This window comes from Bubalus bubalis, chromosome 8, assembly GCF_019923935.1.
Source record: "Bubalus bubalis isolate 160015118507 breed Murrah chromosome 8, NDDB_SH_1, whole genome shotgun sequence".
Taxonomy (NCBI): Eukaryota; Metazoa; Chordata; class Mammalia; order Artiodactyla; family Bovidae; genus Bubalus; species Bubalus bubalis.
In genome coordinates, this window is record NC_059164.1 from 91,796,150 (window position 1) to 91,822,096 (window position 25,947).

The following is a 25,947-nucleotide window of genomic DNA, read 5'->3' on the forward strand; positions in this document are numbered from 1 at the left end:
ACAGGGTTATCATTACCATCTTTCTAAGTTTACTTCTTTCTTGTTAAAAGAAGTCCAGACATAGGCAGTCCTGAACAGGTCCAGCAACTCCCAGTGTCAACAGGGTCCAAGCCGCTTCATCGCCCTGCTCCACTCTCCTTAACATGTGGATTCCATTCCCGAGATCCATGGTGGCCGTGGAGCTCCAACCATTCATATCTTCCTTCCTGACAGGATGCCAAGAGAAAGGGAGAAAGCCCAGCAAGAGCAGATTCCTTTCTTAGAAGTCCCACTCAGAAGTCTCAGCTGAATCTCAGTGGTGTGACCAGTGAGAGAAGGGACAGTCTGTAAGCCTGTACTAAAAGGATGCCTGTTACTAAGGAAGAAGGAAAGAGCAGAAATTAGGAAATGGAAATTGTGCCACAGACGGCGTGTGCCTGGGCACAGAGCTTCAGCACTGCCATGTCTGTTTACAGAACACATAGTATTGTCTGCTTGGATCAAGGAGTCCAAGTAGTAAGCAGGAGAGGAATTGGAGGTGGTCGGAGATGAACCTAGAGAAGCAAATCCACATTTTCCACCAGGTCTGAAGGCTTTGCTGGTTCAGCTGAAGGGGGCATCTGCCAGGGCACCAGGCTGGGCTCAGCACCTGCAGTCCAGACCCCTTCCTATCTCAGAGGAAAGCCCCGTGTGGCTCTAGAGGTCACACAAGCCCTGCGAGGGCTTGGCCCAAGCTAGAATGTATATTGGCCAAAGGCCCCTAATTTTTCCCTTAGAGAACTAGAGTTTGGTCACACTGTGACCTGGATACAATCAAAATGTGTTTCTGGGAGCTTCCCGGGCGGTCCAGTGGTTAAGACTCCGTGCTTCCACTGCAGGGGCGCAGCTTTGATCCCTGGTTGGGGAACTAAGATCCCACAAGCCTCCCAGGGCAGTGAAAAAAAAAGTGTTTGTCTTCTCACTCCAAGTTCTTGACCCAGTAGGAAGAGCCAAGATTTATTGAGTGTTTACCGTGTATCGGACGTTATTCTGAGTGCTGCTTCATTTAAACCTCACGTTTTCCTTATGAGTGAGTTATTCCGTTTTGTTACTCCCAGGTTACAGTTTGGAGAAACTGAAACAGAGGCTTAAAATAACTCACCCAGGGTTACTAAATGGCAGAAGCTGAATTTGAACCCAGTTAGTCTGGGCTCCAGAGCTTCACTCGTAACTGCAGGTTAGTTCTGCCACTGGGTGAGGTCTCCTATAACGGGAGAAAATGCTGGGACCCAGGCAGATGGGTAAAGGTAGGACTAGGCACAGAGCGTTTTGCTGTCTCTCTTGCAGGGAAGGAATGAACGCTCAGGCTAACAGACCAAGCCTGGTCTGGGCTGGGACATGTGCCTCCATCCCCTCCTGCATCCTGTCTCCCCAGTGCGTTCCGACTCTGGTCAGCATGGTCCATGAAGAGACGCTCCTTCTCATTTTTCTCCTTCTTGCCTCCCAGACATCACAACTGTGATGGGGTTTTATGCTTCCTCTTTAGGTTCCTGTCTTTTCTTTCCTTTCTGCCTCCCTGAGAATGTACAGCATCCACCCCTGACTTAGCTGTCCTAGACCTGTGTGTCAGGACAGTTGGCCTGTCCCTCCAGGTCACCCTCGTGGGCTCTTCTCCTAGGCGGAGTGTACCTCCTCATGGCCTCTGCTCCCTCCATCATCCCTTCTCTCTCTTCCCTCTTAATATCTGCTTGCACCTCCACTGACTTCAGCCTCCCTTTCTGTCCTGAGATTCTACCCTCCTTCCGGCTCCTCCACAACCAGTCGCCCATTATTTTCATAAGTGTGGCCCTAGTCAGTCTGCACACTAGCGGATATTTGCCCTGTCCCACCTGTGATGCACACCCATCCTTTAATGCCCAGCCCCTCCCCTCAGAGGAGAGTGTCCTGACCCTCCAGCCCTCTGGAGTTGGCTTTTCTGAACCCCTCCAGTACCTGCTGTCTGTGCTTCTGCTGGATGGTCATGTGGCATTCTGTCCTGAGTTGCTGTGATGTGGCTTCACTGTGTCTTCTCCACTCAAGTTCTTTGAAGACAAGTTTTTGGGTGTTTTTTTTCCCTCCATTTGGATCTACTGTAGTGCTTTTGGATCTAATACAATGCTTTTCTATTTAGTAGATTTCTTAATCGGTTGATGACAGTAATTCCTAGGTCTGTTTACACATCCTTAATATTTGCTATCCATTTCAGTTCCTTCAGCATTTGTTTATTTTCACATTTTGAAGAATCCTGATCACTTCTGGACTTTGTCATCTCTTTAATCAGCTCAACGGGGCAGCCCTAGTCCTTCTCCAGCCCCACTGGATCTGTCTGTAGATACAAGGCTGAACCACAGTGACATCCCCTTGGAGGGTACCTTGTACCCCATTAGAGCTTAAACCTGTGTTTTCTGCTGCCTGGCCTGGAAGCTGTCTCTGTGGGGGAAGCTCCCAAAGCAAACAGGATATAGCCATGTAGAAGGTGCCGCTGGAAACAATAGATTCTCCATCAAACACCTTCCAGCACTGCCTGGAATCCTGCTGCTCAGAACAGTCTGTGGGAACTGGGGGTCAGTTGAAAGGTAACAGGCCTACAGCCTCATTCAGAGACCACAGTGCAAAAGCTCATGGGTTGATGAGTCAAGCAGTTGATTCAGGACAGATCCAAACTGAAAGTGTTAGTTGCTCAGTCATGTCCCACTCTTTGTGACCCCATGGGCTGTAGCTCAAGCACACCAGGCTCCTCTGTCCATAGGATTCTTCAGGCAGGAATGCTGGAGTGGGCAGCCATGCCCTTCTTCAGGTGTTCTTCCTGACCCAGGTATCAAACCCGGGTTCTCCTACATTGTAGGTGGATTCTCTCCCATCTGAGCCACCAGGGGAGCCCAAAGGCACTCAGATGGAGTTCTTTGTTAGGAGGAGTCAATCAGGGCAGACTTCCTGGAACACAGAAGTAGTGTGAGGTCGCCCCTTTACAGTCAGCGGAGACTTCCCGAAGCAGGTTGCCTTGGCATTCCCGTCCTGGTAAATGAGCTGACATCTCTCTGAGTGGGCTCTGCCACTCTGCACCTCCCTTGGCTGCGCAGAGGTTGCTGCTTTTCTGGCTTTTACAGCTGTGATGCAGAGTCGTGGCCTCAGAGACAGACAGGGCTACAGGAGGCCAGGTGGGGTCAGGCAGCTCACACAGCAGGCAGATCAGCTGGGCCAGGGTCGCGGGTCCTTGGCAGGAAGTTAGAGGCCATGAAGTTGGGGCGATGGGGTGTGAGCTCTGGCTCATATACTCTCTAAGAAGGTACAAGATGCTCAGAATCTCCTCCTAGCCTCCTTTTTCTCTCCAGCCTCCCTGAGTCTTCCCTGTGAGAACAGGATTAAGACAGAGGATGGAGCTGGTCTTCCCCTTCCTTTCTGCTGCTCCTGACCCCCCCCCCCATTTCCCTGCCCACTGGCTCCAGGTGGCAGCTCAGGAGCAGCGGGCCATTGAGAGCACCTCCAAATAGCTTTAAAAGAAATCAAATTCTTAAATGGTATTTACACTGAGTGGCAGGGCAGGAGCCATGAAGCTTTCTTCCAAGGGCGCTGTGGCGGAAAGTCCGTCCACAGTGGGAGAAGCCACGCTGGCAGCAGTAGCCTGACCTCCATCAGAGCAGCCTTCAGCAGGCAGTTAGGCTTAGGCAAAGGTCAGGCTCACTGTGCTTCTCCAAGTCAGACATTCTCTTTAAAACCTTAATTGCGACTTCTGGGAAATCTTAGCTGGAGAGAGTGAAGGTTTTCTTCTCCTGTCTCCACTTCAGAACACAGCTATCTTGGAAGAGCGCTCCCCACATAGAGCAGAGAGCAGTCATCAGTGGAATTCTGCTTAGTGCGGCCAGACTGGGAGGTGGATCAGGGCGAATGAGGATGCCGTGGCCCCATTGAGGGGGACACAGGACGGCTCCTTCCTGCCCCGGAACAGGGCACCGTCAGCCTGGGCAAATGGTAGCTCTGGGAGGCTACCCACTGGCTCCTGGGACCTCGTTAAGCTGAATTGTACTGGGGACGTTTGGTTGAAATGGAAGAGAGAGAAAATAATTGTGATTAATGGGACCCTGGCTCCCATCAAGAGGACAGAGTCATGTCAACAACAAGCTGCTGACCCATCCTACGTATTGTCCTTTCCTATCGCTCATATTTCATGCTCTCTTGCATCCGATCTCACTCCTGTGGCTTAGGAAACTTGCCGCGAGTTGATTCCAAGGCCCAGAAGAGCATCATCCAGTGGAGAAGGACTGTGGTCCCAGTGTGGAGGAGCAGAGGGATCAGAGTACTTACACCGCCCATGCCCATCACTCCCAGCCTGCCTTTGAGCAGAGGCAACTGGGGCCCGGCTGCAGACCATAACCCAGCAGACTCTGGGTACCAACCCCAGCCCTTCCCAGGGAGTTTGGGAGGGCTTAAGGCCTATGAAAGCTTCACTTTGATGGTGTAAGCCATGCCATTTTTAAATCGTCATTCACAGTGAGGAAGCTCAGCCTCAACCCACAGAAGAGGGTGGGGACCAGGGTCATTATCTGGGTGGGTCTGGGCTCTGGAGGGCTGCATTTATCCCAGTCTCCAGCTGTATGCACCCAGGCCTTATAATGGGGGGGATTTTTACTCATGGGCTTTTCTTTGCATTACTGACTGGCCAGAGAGATCACAGGCCCTCCCAGTCCTACAGAGCAGTAATTCATTTTCCCCACATGACAGGAGGGTGAGCACACAACAGGACAGCCCTCTCACCCCAGCACTGCCAGGACCCAAAGACTGCAGGTGCTGGGGCTCTATAGCATTGCATGGGGTGTTATTTTCCTTACTGTGTTACAAGAGGTAACAGCCAGATTTACTGACCTTAAAGTTATAAGAGGTTTGAACAGAGTTTGTGAATGTGCATCAGACGTGGGCAAGGTGCCCCAAAATGCCCAGATCTCCTCTCTACTGGGCCTGAGAGAGCAGCTTCTTAGTGGGGAGAGAGGACAGGGCTCTTTCTCTGAGGTCAGCAGAGCTGCTGGCCCCTACCTGGGTGATCGCACACAGCACACACACGATGTGCTGCCTGGCAGGCTCAGCAGGCGGGGCCAGGCTTCATGATTGTCAGGTGAAGGCAGGATGGATTTAAGGAAGGATACGGTGACTCCAGGATTGGGGGGCTGCCTGAGGAGCCCAGAGGAGATGGTACCTTCTGAGCCAGCTGGATGGTGAGGGAGACATGAGGAGGAAAGGAAGGGGGTGCAGGGCAGGGCATCTTCCTCTGGGGATAGTGCCTCCAGCTGTCCTTTCATGCCCTGCATCTGACATTCATCGGGAAGGATGGGCATTCTGCGTTTCTGTGAGATTGTTTGCCATTTCTTGTATTGAGTGCAATGGAATGAGTAAACTGCCTGGTCCTTAGCTGCCAGTGTGGAATTTGTGTCTGTTCAGGTTCTTCTCTCTGGTGCCTTCTGGCCTGCAAGAGGGATTGGTGTCTGTGGCGCTGTTGCCTAGAGACCAGGTGATAATGAAAGAGGAGAAGCCCCGTGTCCCCTTCCATCAGCACACACAGTCCTGTCTCAGCCCAACCCTGGAGGGCTCCCCCAACCACAGCCCAGTTCTGACGGCTCTGACGTGGCTGAAGGAGGCGTTGGCTTCCCATCCACACCCCAGGTTCCTCCATCCAGCCGCTGTTGACTTTCCTTGGGAGTGTCCTGCTCTCCTAGAAGGGCCGGAGACCTTGAGGGTTTCTCAGCCCTGAGCTCAGACATTCCCTCAGGCTACCACGGCCCAACCAGCACACCCAGCCCCTGGCTTGGAGGATTTAGTGGCCCGGGGCCTTGCCCTGTCCTCATAGTTCCTCCTCTAGCTCTCTTCCATCTGCTGGGCTTCTAACCCCTGCCTTGCTCAAGGATGGTGGCCAGGAGCGGGGCGTGTGGAGGAGGCTGAGGAGGCACACACAGCTGCTACCTAGTGCTGCCCAGATAGAGGCACCCAGCCTCTCTCCGGTTGTAGTCAGTGCCGGCAAAGCAGGTGCAAAACAGCCCCTTCTGCTCGTGACGTCCAGGCGCCTCTTGAGTCATCATGGACTGAAGCCGGTTTGTGCGCCTCTGAGCTCCTCTGTGAGCAGACCCGCTGTGGGAACGAACACCCTGTCACCTTAGAAAGATTCTGGAAATAGGCCTTTTCCCATCAGTCGGGTGCCAGTGGACTTGCCCAAAGACAGGGGATCTTTTCTGTCCCAGGAACTTCCCTTCTGCCAGTGATGTGGAGAAGCTAGGACATCTATTGTGTGCCTACTGTGTGCCATGGACAGAGGAGCCTGGCCTGCTACAGTCCCTGGGGTCACAAAGAGTCGGACATGACTGAGCGACTGGACAACAACAAACCATTAATAAATGCCCACAATGAATGCTGCAGTTAATATTGGTGTGAATAAAGTGCTCGAGGAAAAGCATTCAGTATATAAAGGTGTGTCCGAGTGTGTAGACGCTTGGTGGATAGGTTGAGTTGGAGCTCACAGATGTACCAATAGGAAGAAGTATTCTAGCCAGAGGGAGTGGCCTGCCCAGAGGCCTGGGGCGAGGCACGTGTGTGAAGCTGGAGGTGGTTTGGCATGACTCGAGCCAAAATAATGAGGGCCAGAATGGTTGGAAGGTGAGACAGCAACAACCCAGTTTTATAAGGAATTGATCCTCTTCTGTACTGAGGAATTTGAACTTCAGCAGAGAATTAAGGAAAGGATTTCGGCAAAGGAAAAGGTGATCCGATTTGTTTGTTGGGGGTTTTTTTTGCAAAGTGACAACATCTACTGAGAACGTCCTATATGCCAAACACCTCTTAAGTGTTTGATTTGGGTCAGTTCATTTATTCTTTAATAAAACCCTTTGAGGTAAGTGCCATTATGATGCCCATTTGACAAATAGGAGAAAACTTAGACCCAGAGAGGTTAAGTAACCCACTCGAGACCTCACAGCTGGTAAGTAGTAGAGCAGGATGTGAACCCTGACGGTCTGGCTAACCATGGAGCTGCACTGCCTGTGATAAGCCACGCCCTGCAGCATCGTAGGGGGGCCATTGGGAAGTGGTGAGGCTGGGGGCAGGGAGTGTTACCCCAAACCAGGACCTGGACTCAGGGAGTGGCAGGAAGGATAAAGAAGAGGGGGAGAATTCAAGAGGTGTTTATGAATAGGATCATTGTGACCTGGAGGTTGACTGTGAATGTAAAAGGAGTCCAGGATGATTTCTAAGCTGCTCTCTCTGAGTGAGATAAGAAACGCAGGTGAAAGTGCAGGTTTTATAGTGAAGATAGTGGATTCAGGATTGGGCTCGTTACATTTGAAATGTATATGGTGGAGGTGAGTCCTGAAGAGCAGTCTGGGCTGAAAATAGGAGCAATGGTGTCATATAACTCTGAGTCGTGCAATACAGGGACTGTCTGTAGCTTCAGATGGCCCCCCAGGGAATGTCCATTTTCAGGGGGCGTGTTGTGGGAAAGAATTCACAACTGAAACTAAGAAAGCATGCAGAAGGTTGGGAATCACAGAGGCCTTTAAAAAGAGCTTCGAAATAGAAGGCAGCGGTGCTTAGCTTTGTCAGATACCTGAGAAGAAATTAATAAAATGGCGATTAAGAGGTCTTGAGTGACCTTTGAAGTGATAATCACGTTGGAATGTCAGTTGGCTGTGTGAGATGGAGGAGTGGATGGAGGTGAAGGGAAAGAGGTCCCTGGGTTAAGAGAGAAAGGTTGACTGGACGGGATGCGAAGTCAGAGCTAGGTTTTCTAGGATGAGTGCGATTTGCAGACAAAGAGGTAGATGCTGATAGAAAGGGAGTTGGGTGGTGATTAGAGGAAAAGGTGACTGATAGAGACAGGCGCCCAAGAAAGCAAGAGAGTGTGATCTACAGCCAGGTTCTTTTTTTTTTTTTTTTTTGCCACACCAAGGGCTTGCAGGATCTTAGTTCCCCAACAGAGACTGACCCCCAGCCTTTGGCAATGAGGGCACAGAGTCCTAACCACCTGACCACCAGAGAATTCCCTGGAGCCAGGTTCTTTTTCTCCAGGGTGGAAGGAAAAGCATTAATCACCAATGCCACCACTCAGTTCAGTTCAGTCCCTCAGTTGTGTCAAGCTTTTTGCGGCCCCATGGACTGCAGCATGCCAGGCTTCCCTATCCATCACCAACTCCTGGAGCCTACACAAACTCATGCCCATCCAACCATCTCATCCTCTGTCGTCCCCTTCTCCTCCCACCTTCCATCTTTCCCAGCACCAGGGTCTTTTCAAATGAGTCAGTTCTTCACATCAGGGGACCAAAGTATTGGAGTTTCAGCTTCAGCATCAGTCCTTCCAATGAATATTCAGGACTGATTTTCTTTAGGATTGACTGGTTGGGTCTCCTTACAGTCCAAGGGACTCTCAAGAGTCTTCTCCAACACCACAGTTCAAAAGCATCAATTCTGCAGTGCTCAGCTTTCTTTATAATCCAACTCTCACATCCATACATGACTATTGGAAAAACCATAGCCTTGACTAGATGGACCTTTGTTGGCAAAGTAATGTCTCTGCTTTTTAATATGCTGTCTAAGTTGGTCATAGCTTTTCTTCCAAGGAGCAAGCATGTTTTAATGGCTGCAGTCACCATCTGCAGTGATTTTGGAGCCCCAAAATATGGAAAAGATCAGTTTTCGTTTAAGTCCCAAAGAAAGGCAATGCCAAAGACTGTTCAAACTACCACACAGTTTGCACTCATCTCACACACTAGCAATGTAATGTTCAAAATTCTCCAAGCCAAGCTTCAACAGTATGTGAACCATGAATTTCCAGATGTTCAAGGTGGATTTAGAAAAGGCAGAGGAACCAGAGATCAAATTGCCAACATCCACTGGATTATAGAAAAAGCAAGAGAGTTCAGAAAAACGTCTACTTTTGCTTTATTAACTATGCCAGAGCCTGTGACTGTGTGGATCACAACAAACTGTGGAAAATTCTTGAAGAGATGGGAATACCAGACCACCTGACTTGCCTCCTGAGAAATCTGCATGTAGGTCAAGAAGCAACAGTTAGAACTGGACATGGAACAACAGGCTGGTTCCAAATAGGGGAAGGAGTACATCAAGACTATATTGTCACCCTGCTCATTTAACTTATATGCAGAGTACATCATGTGAAATGTCGGGCTAGATGAAGCACAAGCTGGAATCAAGATTGCCGGGAGAAATATCAATAACCTCAGATATGCAGGTGACACCACCTTTATGGCAGAAAGCAAAGAAGAACTGAAGAGCCTCTTGATAAAAGTGAAAGAAGAGAGTGAAAAAGCTGGCTTAAAATTCAGCATTTAAAAAACGAAGATCATGACATCCCATCCCATCACTGCATGGCAAGTGGATGGGAAAGCAATGAAAATAGCGACACACTATTTTGGGGTAACAGTACCACCATAGGTGCTTTGTAAAGGCAAAGTGTGGGTCTGCACAGAAATCCACGGTGGTTCAGGTCAAGCCTGAGAGTCCAGATCCGCAAAGCAGAGTACACCTGCCCCCGAGCAGACCTTGGCATCAGGAAGGTGTAAGGGCCTACAAAGGCGTAGCTGGCATTCAGATGTGACCCGATTTGGTTACCTTCGGGTCAGAGATTTGACAGCCTCATACAGTTCCTCCATGGGTCATGTGCATGCATGCTAAGTCGCTTCAGTCATGTCCAACTCTTTGCGACCCCACGGACTTCAACCCTCCAGGCTCCTCTGTCCATGGGATTCTCCAGGCAAGAATACTGGAGTGGGTTGCCATGCCCTCCTCCAGGGGATCTTCCCAACCCAGGGATCAAACCAGTGTCTCCTGCAGCTCTTGCATCGCAGGCCGATTCTTTACCACTGAGCCACCAGAGGTCATACACTGATTTCTCCTGAGAAAAGAGGTCATTCGACTTCTCACCCCTAGTTCAGTCCCTGCAGGGCACAGGTACAGCCTCAGGGACTCCGTCTGGGCTTGGGAGAACCCCACGTGGCCCAGACCAAGGGTTGGGGCTCCGTGTGCTATCTGGAGACTCCGGATGAAGAGCGGTCCTCACTGCTCTCTCTGGTAGGACCACTCTTCGCTGCATCACCGGAGCATGGGGAGAATCTGGACCGTTCAGGTGCACCCCACTTTCAGAAGGACTTCCAAAGCCAGCCTCGAGCTCAGGAAGCCTGTGGGAAAGGATGGCAGTGGGGTGCCCTGCACAAGGGTAGGGCCCCCGATTCAGCCACACTCCCTGCGTGAACCTCAGGGAAGAGACAGTTAAATCGCCCTCCAGTCCGCAGCCCTGGGTTTTCCTGGGAAGATGAACAGTCTGCTTTCCTTATTGTCTGCACCAAAGGAACAGATTGCGTCAGTTTGTAAACCGCATTACCGCTTGCAAAGGCCTGGAGTCAGCAGGCTTGCATTTCCCAGCAGACTGAGGGACGCTGATAGCCCTGGCTCCTCCTCTTTGCCTCAGGCATGACCAGGAATTGCCTCTGGCCCCCCCACCTCTGGCATCCCACCCCTCACCCCTGAGGTATTCCAGGAGAGAGAGGAGGAAGCCCTGAGCTCCTAGCTGGGCCGTCTCACCCATTGCTCAGGCCAACCCTCAATTTCTAGGAGCTTCCTGCTCCCTGTGGCCACTGTGCCAACCCGGACCTGATTTGCAGGCATTCCTAGGGCCTTGGCTTAGACCAAATGTCAGAAACGAGATTTTCCAGAGAACAGTTGGCCCTGTGGGTTGGGCTTGAATGCGTCATCTGGTCTGCAGGTGTTGAGGGGTTGGGTAGTAACGCACTGGTAGGGGCTGGAGCCTTGCTACTCCAGGAGCACAGGGAAGTTTGGGATGGACCCTTGCCCGCCCCCTCGCCACCCGTGGCCCACGGTAATGCAGCCCAGGAGGCATTTCATAGGCACTGCCTCTGTGGCTCCCAGAGCGTTACATTATTAATTGCATCGTGTTAATGCTTATCATCTCTGAAAGACATCGCTGTGCACGCGTGGCCGCAAGTGGAGGGGACAAGTCGGCTGTGTTAAGCTGCTACTATATTAAGGTGAGGTGTCTCTTCAAGTTCACGGCTCCGGCGGCGGGAGCACATTACAGCAGTATGTATGGGGGACGGCAGCGTGGCTGCTGTGCGCGGCAGGAAAGGAGGCTCGGTGGCACTCAGATTGCTCTGGATTGCTACTCGCCTACCCTGCGGAAAGCTCTGTTTGGGATGCGTGGGTGGGGAAGAGCTGGAGTGCCTTTATTCCTCTCCCGCTCTCCACCTTCCCCTCTGCGCAGGCTCCTGCTGGTTGCCTGCAGGGCCTCCCCACCGGCCCTTCTCTCCCACGTAAGCCCTTGTCTGTCTGCTCTCTCAGCGCCTCCCAGTCATGCTGGTGCACCACGCCCAATCCCAGCTCATACCTGAGGGGGTTCTGAGCAGAGAAAACCTCACACACCTGGTTCAGCACTCACTGACACGCGGAGCAACTGGAGAGGGATGCCCAGCCCAGAAGAGGCAGAGCGGGTCCCTGGATGGCTTTTCAGTCCAAGGATTTTGCTTTGCACCTCTAAGCCTTGTCCCCATCCAAGCCTCACTCCTCTCTTACTCCCAGTTCCAGGCTTGTAGCCGATGGCCTTGGGGTTATTGAAAGCAGGGCTGGGACCAGCCAGCGTATGGGGAGGATGGCAGCTTCTGCCTATCCCTGGGGCCCCTGATGTCACCTCCCCAAAGGTAGCGCTGTGCACTCCTACTCTGCCTTTGGGAGGAATATGCACCCAGCATCCCCTCCCCCGCCTTGTTTAGGAAGTCTTCCTTCCCAGATGCTCTAGGGCAGGGGTGCCCTGAGCTGCTGCCTACCTGGGATCACCTGTCCTGCCTGAGGCAGCCACCTCCCTAGGGGGAGGGAGCATCCCTGGCAGCTGTGTTCCAGGTGTTCCTTGGCCTCCCAGCCTCTGAGGCTGAGGCTCAGTGATTTCCTCTGCTGCCTTGGGCACTGCGCAGGAGAGAGGATGAGAGGCTCTTGGGAGAGACTACCTCTCTTCTGTTCTCCCAATACACAAAATGGGAAAGAGCAGTTATATGGAAGGGGAGACTCTCGCCACTACTGCATTTTGCCAGAAATCCCCTCTGTGCTGTACCTCCTTGGGCTGCCCTGAGTCACCATCCAGAGCACGCCATTCCCAGCTGTGCGTCCTCCCCGGTTCAGTATCTTCAAGTTCTCTTGCCGTACCGGCTCTGTCAAAGCTAGCCTTTTCATGGAGGCAGCCTCCAGCGCACTGCGCCCCCACCCTACCATGAAGAAGGCTACAGGAGGGGCCCTTGGTCTTCCCAGTGTCACCCCCAGACTCAGAGCCACTGGACATCCATCTTGGCTCCTGGAGCGGGAGAGGCTGGGCAGCCGAATGAAGCCCCAAGGCGGCTGGCATTTCCTTTGGTCTTCTAGCTGAGCTCGCGAGTGTTCTTCCCCAGACACACACGTTACTTTCAGAAAGCTGGTTGGCTGGGGAGGGCCTGGGCAAGTGAGTCGTCCTCTCTGTAAGAACATCAGCCCTGCCTGCCTTTCACTCTCGCACTTCTTGCACACCCACCCCCCTCACCTGGCTGGCCCCGCATGGCTCCCTGGACCTCAACTGCCTGGAGTGGGAGAATGACTCAGCCCCCTCCGCCCACTTGATTGAAGCAGCTCCTGTGTTAAGAAGCTGGACAGAATCCAGACAAGGAAAGAAGGGGACCAGTTGGGGTGGTGGGGCAGGGATTGAGAATATGTTTGTGGCAGGGGCCAAGATAATCCAACCACTAGGAAAAGGGCTATGAGAAACGAAACGTGCTCACTGTCGCCTTCCCTCCCTGGGTTGGAAGCCTGCCCCGTCTCCTCTTTTCTCCTCTCTGTTTCTCCCCTTCCCCACTCTCCGCAGCCGCAGCCGGGAAGGGTGAGACCACAGCCCACCTTGGTGGGAACTGAGGTGTGTGCGCTGCCTGGGACAGGAGCACTTCCTCAGTAATTAGGAGACGCGCAAATTAACAGCCTGTGCCGTTTGTATTAATTTGGTAAATAAGCCAGAACAATTTCATTAGTGGCACATTAGTGTGCTCGGGAGCAGGAGGACATGTCCCACTGTGAGGCAGCAGGGCCCTCTGGCTACCCCGGCCCACAGACAGCCCGGGACCAGTGGGTCTAGCTGCTTTCCCACTGGGCGTGGCTGGCTGGACCACACCCCCTGATTGGCCCTGTGGTGGAGAAAGATTCCCCACCCCAACCCCACCCCTGCCTACTCTGATTAACCACCTCTTCCCTCACCTACCTCTCTGAGTGAGAACCAAGGGAATTGAGCTCAGCCAAGCAGAGCTGCTGCTGGTCGCAACTAGCCTGCCTGCTGTCAGCTGGCCCTGAGCTGAAGGAAGTGGATGCCCTTGTACATCACCAAAAACTCAAAGTCAGAGTTAGGATTTGAGCCCAGGTCTGTCTGACTGCAGGATTCATGCTCTTTCTACCATGTCATAGCCCAGTCAGTACACCCAGCTCTGGGGCAGATTTAGAGAACAAGCTTTGCTCCCATTGGAGCTGACAGTCGGTGTGCATGCTGAGTTGCTTCAGTGTCCAACTCTTTGCGACCCCATGGACTGTAGCCCACGTCAGGCTTCTCTGTCTGTGGGATTGATTCTCCAGGCAAAAATACTGGAGTGGGTTGCCATGCCCTCCTCCAGGGAATCTTCCCAACCCAGGCATCAAACAGAGTCTCATGTCTCCTGCATTGGCAAGCAGGTTCTTTACCACTAGCACCATTTTAGCTGGTGAATAGGGACATTTTGAAATAACTGCTCCTCCCCAGGAAGTAAATAACTGAAGAAGTATTTGTGTGTCAAGCACCCTTTTAAGTGTTTAACATACTTACGTTGGCTCATTTAGTCGTCAAAACACATCTTTTGAGATAGGGACTATCACAATTCCAAGGTAATTGACTCACCAGAAGTCAAGCAGGTGGTGAGTAAACGTCTCTGCTCCGGAGTCCATGGTCTTAACCTCTGTGCTCTGCACTGGTCCCTGAGTGTCAGAGATATCCGGGCCAGGTGTTCAATTCACTGCAGGCCAAGGTTAGGGAAGCCGTCACAGGAAGATGGTGTTGAATCTGGAAGAGCTCAGCTCACAGGGCCTAGTTCAGAACCACAAAATCCCCGCCCACTCTGCCAGCATTGGGAGCAGAGGACGAGAGATGCCGGCAGGTGAGCAGAGCATCCAGGATGTCCAGTGCAGCAGCTCCTTGGTGTCCTTCAGCTCCCGAGGGTCAGGTCTGCCCTTTAGACATCTAGGCTCTTGCTTCTGTCTTAACTAGAGTTATCACAAAGCCACCCCCTCCAGGTGGCACCCCCTTCTCATAGCCTCTCCTCCCCCCAGCTCCATGTATTCCTAGGTCCCAGCATTTGGCTTCAGTATGAGTGTTGAGGATGGGGAATGAGGAAAACCATCATCTGTCCCTTGCTGACATTGCTTGTGTCCGCGTGTACCCTTGAGCCCCTCAAGGCTATTATCAGCCCACCTGTGTACACACCAAATGCCCACATGAAGTGCTGTGGCAGCCCCTGGCGATCACCCAAGGCCTTACCTCCCTGATGTCAGTGCCATTGCAGGAAGCCTCCCAAGCCACCGGACAGCAAGTCCGGGTCTCTTCATGAAACATCTCTTCCAAGATGCCGAAGAGACAGGCGGCCATGTTGTATAGCGCTTCTCACTTTACACTGCACTCCATGAGTAGTATCTCACTAACACTTGGGGTAGCCAGAAAGAGACCAAAAGAGGTTTCTTGTGCACTTGACAAGAAAGAACCTCCCCTAATTCCTGTCTGCAGTTGGAGGCAACTTGCAGGAAATTTCTGCCAATAGTCTGTATCAGTTCAGTTCAGTTCATTTCAGTCGCTCAGTCGTGTCCGACTCTTTGCAACCCCATGAATTGCAGCACGCCAGGCCTCCCTGTCCATCACCAACTCCCGGAGTTCACTCAAACTCTGTATACTGGAGATCAAACCGGTCAGTCCTAAAGGAAATCAACCCTGAATATTCACTGGAAGGACTGATGCTGAAGCTGAATCTCCAGTGCTTTGGCCGCCTGATGCAAAGAGCCAACTCATTGGAAAAGACCCTGATGCTGGGAAAGATTGAATGCGGGAGGAGGAGGATGAGATGCTTGGACGGCATCACCAACTCAATGGACATGAACTTGAGCAAACTTCAGGAGATAGTGAAGGACAGGGAAGCCTCGCATGTTGCAAAGAGTTGGACACGATTTAGCAACTGAACAGCTACAACATCTGTATATGGTAAATCCTAATTATAAGTGAGCCCATATTTGTGAGTTCACTCACTTGCTGAAATTTGTTACCTCTGTCAGTACCCCTGGAACTTTTTGGATCATTTGTGAACGTGCACAGAGCAGCGAATCTCCCAGGGAGTACATTCCCAGCTGAGGCTGCAGCTCTCCTACAAACAAACGTCCTACTCATGGTCTGCTTAGCACCGAGGTTTTCAGGGTTTCTGCACTTTATGTTGTAGTTAAAAATGGCCTCCAAGCATAGCGCTGAAGTGCTGTCTAGTGTTCCTGAGTGCAGGACAGCTGCGACGTGCCGTAAGGAGAAAACCCATGTGTTAGATAAGCTTTATTCAGGCTTGAGTGACAGCGCTCTTGGCTGTGAGTTCAATGTTAATGAATCATCAATATGTATTAAATACGATGTATTTAAACAGAAACCATCATCAAAGCAGGTTATGTATTGATAAGTTGATAGAAATGTAACTGGAGTCTTGTAGGAACCTAACCCTGTGTTTCCCTGGGAGGCAGTGGTTCAGGATTCCCTAATTCCTTGTTCATAGTAACTTTATAGCGATAAGTATCACAGATAACTAGAGAGAGAGAGAGTATGTGTATATTTTTTAATTAGAAAAATACCAGAAATTTGATGAGTCTTAAGATTGAGTCTTAAAGTTGAATAGAGAAATGGAGCTTTTACAGATATGAAGAGCTGAAAGTGTTAGTTGCTCAGTCCTGTCCAACTCTTTGTGACCCCATGGACTGTAGCCTACCAGGCCCCTCTGTCCATGGAATTCTCCAGGCAAGAAAACTGGAGTGGGTCACCATTTCCTTCTCCAGGGGATCTTCCTGATCCAGGGATTGAACCTGGGTCTCCTGCATTGCAGGCAGATTCTTTACTGCTTGAGCCACCAGGGAAGCCCGTCATAGATATGGACCCATGTAATTTTATAGTCAAGTCACAAAGTCTCAGCAGTGAGTGTGAAAGAGAGACAAGATGAAAGATGAACATATAGACCAACCTGGGAGTGCCCACTGCACCCTCTGTTTGCTCCCTGTGTAGAGTCAAGACTTCACCCTGAACCCTCGGCCCATCTAGGCTGGGGCATGTCCAGCAAGGCCAGAAGCCCAGAGACCTGGGTGCAGCGGGAACACTGGCCCAGCCCCAACCCTCCTCTAAGACCAGCCTACCTTCCCTAAAGCCCCTTGTTTGAGAAATTACTGTGGTGGCAGCAGCTGTAATGAAAGGAGAAGCGGGGACCCACAGGCGACAGCGTCATCTCGCCCTCCACAGCCCAAGATGGACTGGGCAGCAGCACGGTGCCCAAGGCCAGAGCTTTCTTTCCTCTGCGGCCGGCTGGGCCCAGGGGCTTGTCAAGCCCAAGTTAGCGTATCGATTGCCGGCAGGGAGAGGCGGGGTACATGTGAAGCCAGGGCTCACCTGCCAAGAGAGCCTGGCTGCTACCCAGCAGTGTTGGCCCCAGATGTGGCTGCTTAGTCACTCGCTGGCATTTCCCCCGACAGGAGCCTTGAGAGGTCGGCATCTGGTTTGTGGCCTCAGAGGGTGAGGTGTGAATTAGAGGTTGGCGAGTAGGGTCTGAGCCTGGGCGCCTGACAGGAGAGACGGATTGTACCTGTCTGGTCGTCTCTGCAGCTCATGTCTCGGAGGCTCTTACCTCCACCGCAGGAATCTGGTGTGAGAGGAAGCCACGGGCTTCTCGTCACAGCTGCAACGGCCCACCACGGGCCTGGGGGCTGGAGGGAGGTCTTGTGCTTGATCAGGGCACCCATCCTGGCTTTAGGAAAAGGACACCTGGCAACAAACACAGTGGAAGAAGACAAGAGGTGCTGGCGTGGGCATGAGGAGGGGTCTCAGGAGCCCCCAAATGCAGAGGAGCCCCATGGATTGGTGGTAGGAGCCAGCGTCGGCACCTCCACTCTACCCGTTGTCTCATGAGCCCCCAAACACAAGGCAGGCAGCCCTCCACTCCTCCCAGAAGTCGTCTGGGATCCGTTGCCGCTTGATCTTAGCATGCTTGATAAAGCGCAGCAAACGAAGAAGAGGCGGTCTTCCCATGCACTCCCCTTCCATCCCTGTTCTCGTCTGAGTCCCACAAGCCTGCAGCCTCTTCCTCCACCATTAGCCTTCCCACTGTCGGCCGCCCAGTGCTCCGGCACCCAGGGCATTTGCAAGGTGGCAGAGGGCTCTTCGGGCAGTTTGCCACTCACTCCAGTGAATTTACTGGCTGGCAAGCTCTTGAGGCACCTGTGCTTTATCGTGTACCATTTTGCCCACCTGTTCTCTGCCACACACACAGGTCCTCCCAGTGAATTAATTGCCAGGATTAGAGGAAAGGGGAAACCAGTTTTACCATCTACGGTTGTGGGTCCTCCCTTCCTCCAGCCCTCAGCAGCGTGGTGCCCGTGTGGGGTGGATACCACCCAGCAGAGCCCGGCACTCCCACCCTGGCTCCACCAGGGAGGGGCACGGTCCAGGGTCCTGAATGGCGGAGGGAGCTGGCCTTAACCCAGTGGACAGTGTGTGTGTGGTGGGGGGGTGTCGGGGAGGAGGTCAGGGGTGTGACTGGAGAAAGGATGCTCTTGAGACAGGGCTGTGGGGAGAGGAGGGGAGGCGCCAAGGAGGCAGTGGAGAAAGAAGGCAAGCAGGGCAGCCTGGCCTCTGCTCTCAGCTCTGCCCCTTTCTGGCCCCACTGCCCCTGTGTCTGTTTCCCCACTAACAAAACCAAGTTGGATTGGATGAGTATAATACCTTCTTCTCCTGGCTCTAATAAACTCTTTGTATCCCCTTCTACAGTACACCCCCACTTCAGGCATTGTTGAACTTGCATTCCACCTGAAAGGGTCACGGGGGGCTTCGTGTAGGAAGAAGGTGTTCACGAATAGGAAGAACACCTGGCGGAGTCCTAACTGCCGGGAGAGGTGCTGGGGACACGACTCCCTATAAGGAAACAGAGGCCGCTTGGGTGCATGGAGGGAGGGCAGAGCAGGGCCAAAGAGCAAGACCAGGAAGCTGGGACCCCAGCTCCTTCCTGTTCATGTCCTCTGCCGCTGCCACTGGCTCTGGCCCAGGCTTCAGAGAACTCCCAGGTATTTAGACACTCATTTTATTGCTTAATCGAGCTTGAAGCCGTTTAAATGAATACAAGTTTTTACATTTGGCAGTGAAGGCTTTTACAGGCCCCTTTAGCAGGGGAAGAGAAGCCGAGAAGGAATTCCTCTTGGGCCACTACCTTCATGAGGTGGAGCGGCATCCATGCTAGGTCGGGGCTCCTGGTTCTCGGGGAGCCCTCAAGGGAGGAGGCCCGGGAGTCCCTGGGCTCTGCAGGGATCCTGCCAGCTCTGGGGATCAGCCAGTGTGCTCGGCCCCGAAATCAGGGCTGATGGCGGTGAGCACACCCCTACAAAGGGGTAACCTCCAGCTGAAATCACCCCCTAACTGCGCCTGCCTCAGTGTACCTTCTGCCCACTGTCACCTTCCCTCCTCTCCTCACCTGGCTCTCATCCCACTGCTTTTATTGCCTTCATTAAGCATGACTTCATTCAGCTCTTCCAGGAAGAACACAGGTTCTCCCCTCCTTGGGGATTGCCTTGCTCTCCACTTCCACCCAGGGCTTGCCTGTCTTCCTAGCAGAGCTGGGGCTCAGTGGGTGCTGGAGAGGAGTGGGTGTTGCCTTACTCACCCCTGACCTTTAGCTGTGTACACACACAAACACACACACAGCTCACTTAAAGCTAGGGAGAGTCAAGTCTTCCCTAGTAGCTCTCTGCCAAGAGGAAGGGGAAGGGATTTGAGGAGAGGGGAGTTCTGAAGTTGCTTTGTCAGTGACATATCTATCAATGGTGATTCTGGGGTGCAAGAAGCTGAAAAGCATAGACCAGCTCCCAGCACTGAGGGGAAGGGTTCTCAGGCTCTCACCAGCTCACACTCTGACTCACCGTTCCAGCTGTTCCTGTCCGTGGAGTGACCATGGTGGCAGTGGGCCCGGGGCCTCTCTCCCCCCCTGCCCACCCCAGGCTCCCGCTGCTAGCTGACACCCCCGTTTCTGCCCCCTAGGTAGAGGTGGAGGTGGAGAGCATGGACAAGGCCGGCAACTTCATCGGCTGGCTGCACATCGACGGCGCCAACCTGTCCGTCTTGCTGGTGGAGCACGCGCTCTCCAAGGTCCACTTCACCGCCGAGCGCAGCGCCTACTACAAATCCCTGCTGTCTGCCGAGGAGGCCGCCAAGCAGAAGAAGGAGAAGGTAAGCTGTGGAGCGGGGCCTGGCGGGGAAGGAGCGGCTGCCCTCTCTCGCCCTCTCTCCCTCCGCAGCAGCACTGCTGCCTGCATGCAGCAGAGCGCTTCTGTCCCCCCGTCAACTGAGTGACTCCGGCTGGTGTTGGTGTCAGACCCCACGTCAGCAACCCCACGCTGAGGCGGGCCCCGGACCCTCTCTGAGTGCCCCTGTCCACCACCCCGGCCCTCGTGGGCCTGGCACCGGAAGCTGCCTAGACAGTGACCTTGGAGCCAGGGTCACCCGCGACCAGAGGCCTTCCTTCCCCCGCCCTGACCCTCCAGTGCTCTCGGAGGGGCCGGGTGGCCTGCACCCCACGTCTGAATTTCCTTCACATTGCCCTGCAGGGAAGCCCATTTTGGAAGCTGCCCCAGGAGATGCATAAAGCTGTTAGGACAGCAGATTTACAGCCCATCAGTCTGTGCAGACACTGCATTGAAGAGACAAGGGGGGTGGGTCGGAAAGCAGCTTTTGGAAACAAATGGACGATTAAGGAACCCAGCGGCTTGGTGATGGGAGCTGGGCTCGGCAGCCCCCTGCCCCTACCCCCACAGCCTGTCGCCACTGACTTACAGCTCAGCCCCGATAATGGGGATAAATCAGCCGGCCACCAATTTGTCAGGGCTTCTCGGAGCTTGAGGAGGATTTCATGGGACAGCCGTGCTGAGCCATAAATTTGTTCCAGGAATAAATGTTTCCTTCCCCATGGGGCAGCCATCTGGCTTACAACTAGCCTCTCAGAGCCAAGGCCCAGACACCTGCCAAAAGGAGTGGGGGGCCCCAGGGCCCAGAAGCCTCCGGCTCCTCCCACCTCTCCTCTGAGACAGCATCACACTTTCCCCAGGGGCCAGGCGCCTTAGGACTTCTGGGATCTCTGTGTCTCTTAGTCTCATCCCCTAGGGATTAGGACAGGTGATCGACCCTACTAGAGCTGGAAGGACTCCAGGGAGAGGTGGCTTCAAAAGCCAAGACAGGTGGAAGAGACTGCCCACATCTTGGAGGGCGAGCAGGCCACCATGGGGCCTCTGGGGAGGATTCCACTTCTGTCCCAGTTCTGCTTCCATTACAGCTCCCATTATAGCCTGTCTTCCTAGAGTGATGGGGAAGCAGGCAGCCTCGGCTCCTACAGCAGAGGCACTTCCTCTTGGGTTTCCTTTCTGTGACAGCTGAACTTAAGACTGGACACCCCCTGTGTCCTCTGCTCGCTGCAGGGAATGGAGGAGAGGTGGTGCAGAGGTGGAACGAGTTAACAGCTGTGGGACAGTTCAGCAAGCACCCGCCTATAAGGCCCAGATTCTGAAAGTATCTCTGCCCCCTGGCCCTGCTCCCTGAGCCTGGAAGCCATCTCTTCAGATCTGAGTAGCCTTCTGCCATCTGAGAGTAGAGACCCCAGAGGGACTGAGGAGGGGACAGAGAAGGGAGTCTGGCCAAAGCGTGGCCCCTTGCATAGGTGCTGAGCCAGGCATCACTATTTACTATGTAGTGGATTTGTCTGGAAGAACCCAAGTCATCATTTCTCTGGTGCCACGTGATGGTGCTGAGGAGTAATTACCATGATTAATTACTTACACAGGCTGCATGCTTTTATTCCAGTCCAATTAAAATGCAGCACACCACTCTCAGTGTGAGGGCCCGCCCGCCTCCAGGGGCCCTCCTGCACATCCCCTCCTCCTTGAGGCCTGGGGGAACCCAGCCTGACCTCCCTCCTCCTGGTGGGGCTGCTCTCCAGGAACAGCGTAGGCAGAGCCTTGCAGCAGCCCTCTGAGTTAGCTGGACTCAGACGGGAGAATCTGGGGGTCAGCTGGGGAGCAGTAAACTTGGTGTCTGAGGTGTCCCCAGGATCCCCAGCCTTGCCCCGCCGGTGACCCCGTGAGAGCTGCCTTAGCTGTCGAGAGACAGGTGCATCTGGGGTTAAGAGATCATCATGGTCCCTGTGGGCTGAGGAAGCTAATACCGAGAGATTTTGTGAGACCAGGGCACACAGAAGTCTTGGGTGGATGTGATTATGTGCATGTGAGCAGGTCTGAATGGGGAGCTCCAGCAATGCTGCGTTCCCCACTCTGAGAATTTAGCTGCCTCCTTGCAAGGCCTGATCCCCCTGTACCTTGCTGTCTTCTCTCCTTATTGAAGAGGCCAGTCTGTAGGAAGCTGGTTGCAGAGTTCCCCCTCCCTGTCCTCGGGATCCTGGGCAGGTCTGAGGGCCAGAGAGGGAGCCTCAGATGGCAGCTGTCTGTCCCCCATACCCCCTGCCCCACTCATACCTTGGCAGGGCCCTTGACAGGCCTGATTGGCCATCGATTGGCTTTTATTGAGCTTAGCTTCCCCACTGCGGGCTTGCAGGCCTCCACCACCCTGGCTGCATGCCAGCCCCACCTCTGGAGCCTCCTAAGCAGCGGTATTAAATAGGATTTAGAAAGGAAAGGTTCCATGCAGTGGAACCTCGGTCCACATGGCCCGCAGCCTGCCAGGAGGAGGACCTGGGGCTCCCCCGGGAGGAAGTGCAGAGAAGGCGCGGGGGAGGGGTGCAAGGTGAGGACAGAAGAGACTCCCTCTCCTCTGCTGCTAAGCTGGCCCCGGAGTGCAGGGGATCTGAGCAGGATAGGAAGTGGCTGACCCAGCAGTGCGGAGCGGAGGAGGGAGGGGGCTCCCTGCCCACTGCCCCCTGGGATCTGTAGCCAGGGCCACCGAGGGGTCACAGAGGGTGTCTGGCTGATGTGTGAGCCCCTCCCTGCCCAGGTTCTGCAGAGGGACAACTGCAGTCACTGTGGGCCCAGCTCGCCCTTGTTCTGAGGGTGAGGACCTGCCATCTAGCTGACTGACTCCTTCCCACCACAAAGCCACCTGCAGGGACCCTGCAGGGTTCTGTGACTGAGGGCCAAGCCCGCCCTCTCTTAGAAATGGGGCGCTCTGTCTGAGAAGCAGCTCTGCCTCTTTTGGACTTGGGCAGCCTCAGGCTTCCAGTGTCCTCTGCTCCCCGCCTGCCCGCTGCCCTGTGAGCTCTGGGACCCTATAGGACTGGCCTGTCTCTGCCTCCTGGTAGGAAGGGGCCCGAGGGCCACCCCGAGGCTCTGTCTGCATCATCCCTGACCTCCACCCCGCTGGCCCCTGGACCTGCCAGGGAAGACGCCCTACCTTCTCTCTCTGGGAGGAAACCTGACGCTGTCGCCTGAGGCACCTTGGCTTGAGAAGTTTCTACTCTCAGCCTGTCAGTCTGTTCCCATTCTGTCCACTAGGCAGAGGAGCCTCCTTCCCCTGCAGCCGAAGCAAGTGGGGTGGGGTTAGGATGGGGGCCAGCTCAGGAGCCAGCACAGGGGCCCGGGAAAGGCAGGGAACAGGAGCGGAGGGAGGCCCTGACTTGGTCTGCAGTAGTAGGGGCGCAGTCTGGAGAGTGGTGCTGGCGGGGCTGCCATAGAGCACAGACTGCTGGGCCAGGAATGCCGCTGATGACGTCTCCGCCACTCCCAGGCAGCCTCCCCACCAGGCTCAGAAAGTCCCTGTTGCTCATTCCAGTTCCCAGGGCCCAGGCCTCTCCTTCCAGTGGAAGGACATGCACTCATGCCACATTAGAGGCAGGAGCATGGTTTCACGGGTGTGGCCCAAAGTGGTTCAGTCATTCCAGCTTGCATCTGCTTCTTGGTGCACCGCCCCACCATGCCCCAGGAGTCTGTGTGTAGCAGAAGGGTCACGTGGTCCAACTACCACCTCTTGCAGGGGAAGAAAAGGAGACTCAGAGAAGGCATGTGACTTGACTGAGGTCACACAGCAAATTAAAGGGGAAAATGAAAGGACCGGAGTCCACAACTCCCACCTACGACTTTTCCCACTGTTCATTGCTGCCTTTTGTGTTCAGGGGCCCAGGTGATGCCAAAATTCCCCTTGAAGGGCTCTAGGGCCCACCCCCCTGTGTTCAAATCCTGGTTCTGCCACGTCTAGCAAGCCTGTGTGCCTCGGTTTCTTCGTTTGTGAAATCGGGGGTAATGTTGATCCCTTTTGAAAAGGTTGTTGTGAGGATTAGATGACCGAGTACTTGGGTAGCGTTTAGTGTGGCCCCTAGTGAGCATATAAGGTTTGGGCTAAGAACTTCTGTCACCACCCACCCGAATCCTGTGTGTGTGTGTCTGTGGGACCCAGCGTGTGGTCCAGTCCCCCAGACTCCCCAGCCCGTTTCCGCCGCCCAGCTGGAAGGCCATCTCCCTCCCCTGCTCTGACAGGCCTCACTACTGGGATAATCTCCTGGCCACGGGATTGGACTTGACGCGCTGTCACCCCGCATCAGCTTCTGGGCACTGCAGCCCTGACAGTGCAGGGCTTGGGGAGGGAGCGGGAAGGGTGGAGGGCAGCGGCCGGCTTCCAAGCCGGGGTCAGAGCAGCCTCCTTGAGGTGCAGAGGATGGGCACCCTCGCACAGTGGCGGCCCTCCCCTCCGCAGCCCGGCACCATCGGTTGGAGAGCCTCGGGCGCGCCCGCAGCCCTGTGACGGTGGGAGGGCCTGGGGAGTTCAGTGACCCTCACAGGGGGTGTGAGGGAAGGAGATGGGGACTGGGCAGCACCACAGGGCCAAGGGCCTCACACGCCTGACGTGCGTGGGAGTCGCTGGGAGTCTTGAGTTTTGATTCCCTTTCCCTGGGACCCTTAGAGCACATCCTGATGGGCGGCAGGGGCGGGGGGGAGGGGTGTGGTGGGTACCCTGGCACCTTCGTTCCCAGGAAGATCCCCAGTTGTTCCAGACACCTCAGAGTTTGAGAACTACTGGACTGGAAGTTCCCCCACCCCAACCTCTGCGCTCCAGGGGCTCAGACCAGCATGATGCAACATCGCCCCCACACTCACCCCCACACTCGCCCCCAGGGCAGTGGTCCCCCCTCCCCAGAGCCCCTTTCCTGGCATCCTTCCAGACTTCACTTCTGAACCCCTCACCTCCCCTCTGCTGACCACACGTGCAGGTCTGGGCCCACTACGAGGAGCAGCCGGTGGAGGAGTTGATGCCCGTGCTGGAGGAGAAGGAGCGCTCGGCCAGCTACAAGCCGGTGTTTGTGACAGAGATCACCGACGACCTGCACTTCTATGTGCAGGACGTGGAGACAGGTGAGCGCACACCCGGCCCCGATTCCACCACCTCTCGGCTCCTGGCGCAGGGCCAGCCCACCTCAGGGCCCCCCTGTTCGGGCAGGGGGCGGGACCCAGGCTTCCAGGGGCCTCCCTGCATAGCTTGCGGCTGCTGCCCACCTCCCAGGCCCCTGAGCGGTGCTCTGGACCCGAGGTCATATTCTCAGCCGCAATAGGGCCAGCGAGGCTGAGCGGTCCTCTGAGGACTGGTGAGGTCACCAGTCCTGTCTGGGTGGTGCTCTGATACTCTTAGGTCATTGTTTTCCTCCCAGACACCCCTGGCGGGGCCGGGCAGGAGGATTGTGCCCTCGGAGCTGGTCAGGAAGCAATGGACAGATTGTCTCCATGTGGCCGGGAAGTGCATGCCGGTTGGCCCTCAGCCTCCCCGGGGAGGGCAGGGTAGGGGGAGCCTGGGCTTGTCTCTGCTGGGGTTTCTCCTCCTCCAGAGGTTCCTGTAAGCCCCGAGTGGTGACCAGTTGCCATGGAAACAGGCAGCGCTCTAGGGGAAGTCATCCCCAGGAAGTCTTTCTGAAGGACCCTCTTTCTCCATCTTCCCTCTTCCTCCTGCCCTCCAGTGCTGTGCACTGAGGCCAGGGTCCTCTCCCCGCTGTGCCCCCCGCCCCCTGCCCTCAGCAGAGAGCTCAGGTTTCCAGAGGAGAGAGGGCAGCAGAGCCGGCTCTCACAGCAACTGCAATGGGGCCCCTCTGGCCCAGCTTCCACCTCCACTCCCTTTGCTCTGTCCATCCTGACCTCCCACCTCTCATTTGTCACCCTGTGCAGGGAAACATTTTAGTTGAGATCAGAGGAGAAAGCTCTTTAAGCTACTTCTCGGTGGAGGAAACCAGGTCTTTTCAAGGGGGAGGGGGCGGGAGACGTCAGTGACATGGAGGCAGCCCCATGGGTGGCAGGGCTCTCCCTGCCCTCCTCGGCGCCACCCGCAGGCCCACTCCAGATGGTCGACAGCCTCGTGTCAGCCACCTCCCCACTAACGATACTGCCCGGGCAGCTGTGTTTGTGGCAGTGTCATTTCACCGGGGAAACTGACCATTCTGAGCCTTGGGCTGGCTGGGCCCAAGAGGGGAGCAGAGCCAGGCAGGGGCTGAGATGAGCTGCTGAGCCTGGGTTAGGTTCTCTCGTGGTCAGCAGCGTTCCTGGTGAGAGGGGCCTGGCTACTGCCTGGGGAATGAAGCCAGGAGAAGACCTCCAGGTCTGAAAGGTGGCCCAGGTAGGAATGAGAGCTACTCCTGAGCCCAGGAGCTGGCAAGAAGGCCCTCCAGGAGC

The 25,947-nt window shown here is 54.7% G+C and overlaps 1 protein-coding gene across 1 annotated transcript in view; it reads left to right on the top strand.

The window, feature by feature from the left end:
* Positions 1-25,947, top strand: part of SND1 (staphylococcal nuclease and tudor domain containing 1) — a 421,903-nt gene that overhangs the window by 388,142 nt on the left and 7,814 nt on the right. Inside the window, exons 17-18 of the mRNA XM_025292056.2 lie at positions 19,343-19,531; positions 24,504-24,645. Coding sequence (XP_025147841.1) covers positions 19,343-19,531; positions 24,504-24,645 — 331 coding nt within the window. The remainder of the gene's footprint in view (positions 1-19,342; positions 19,532-24,503; positions 24,646-25,947) is intronic.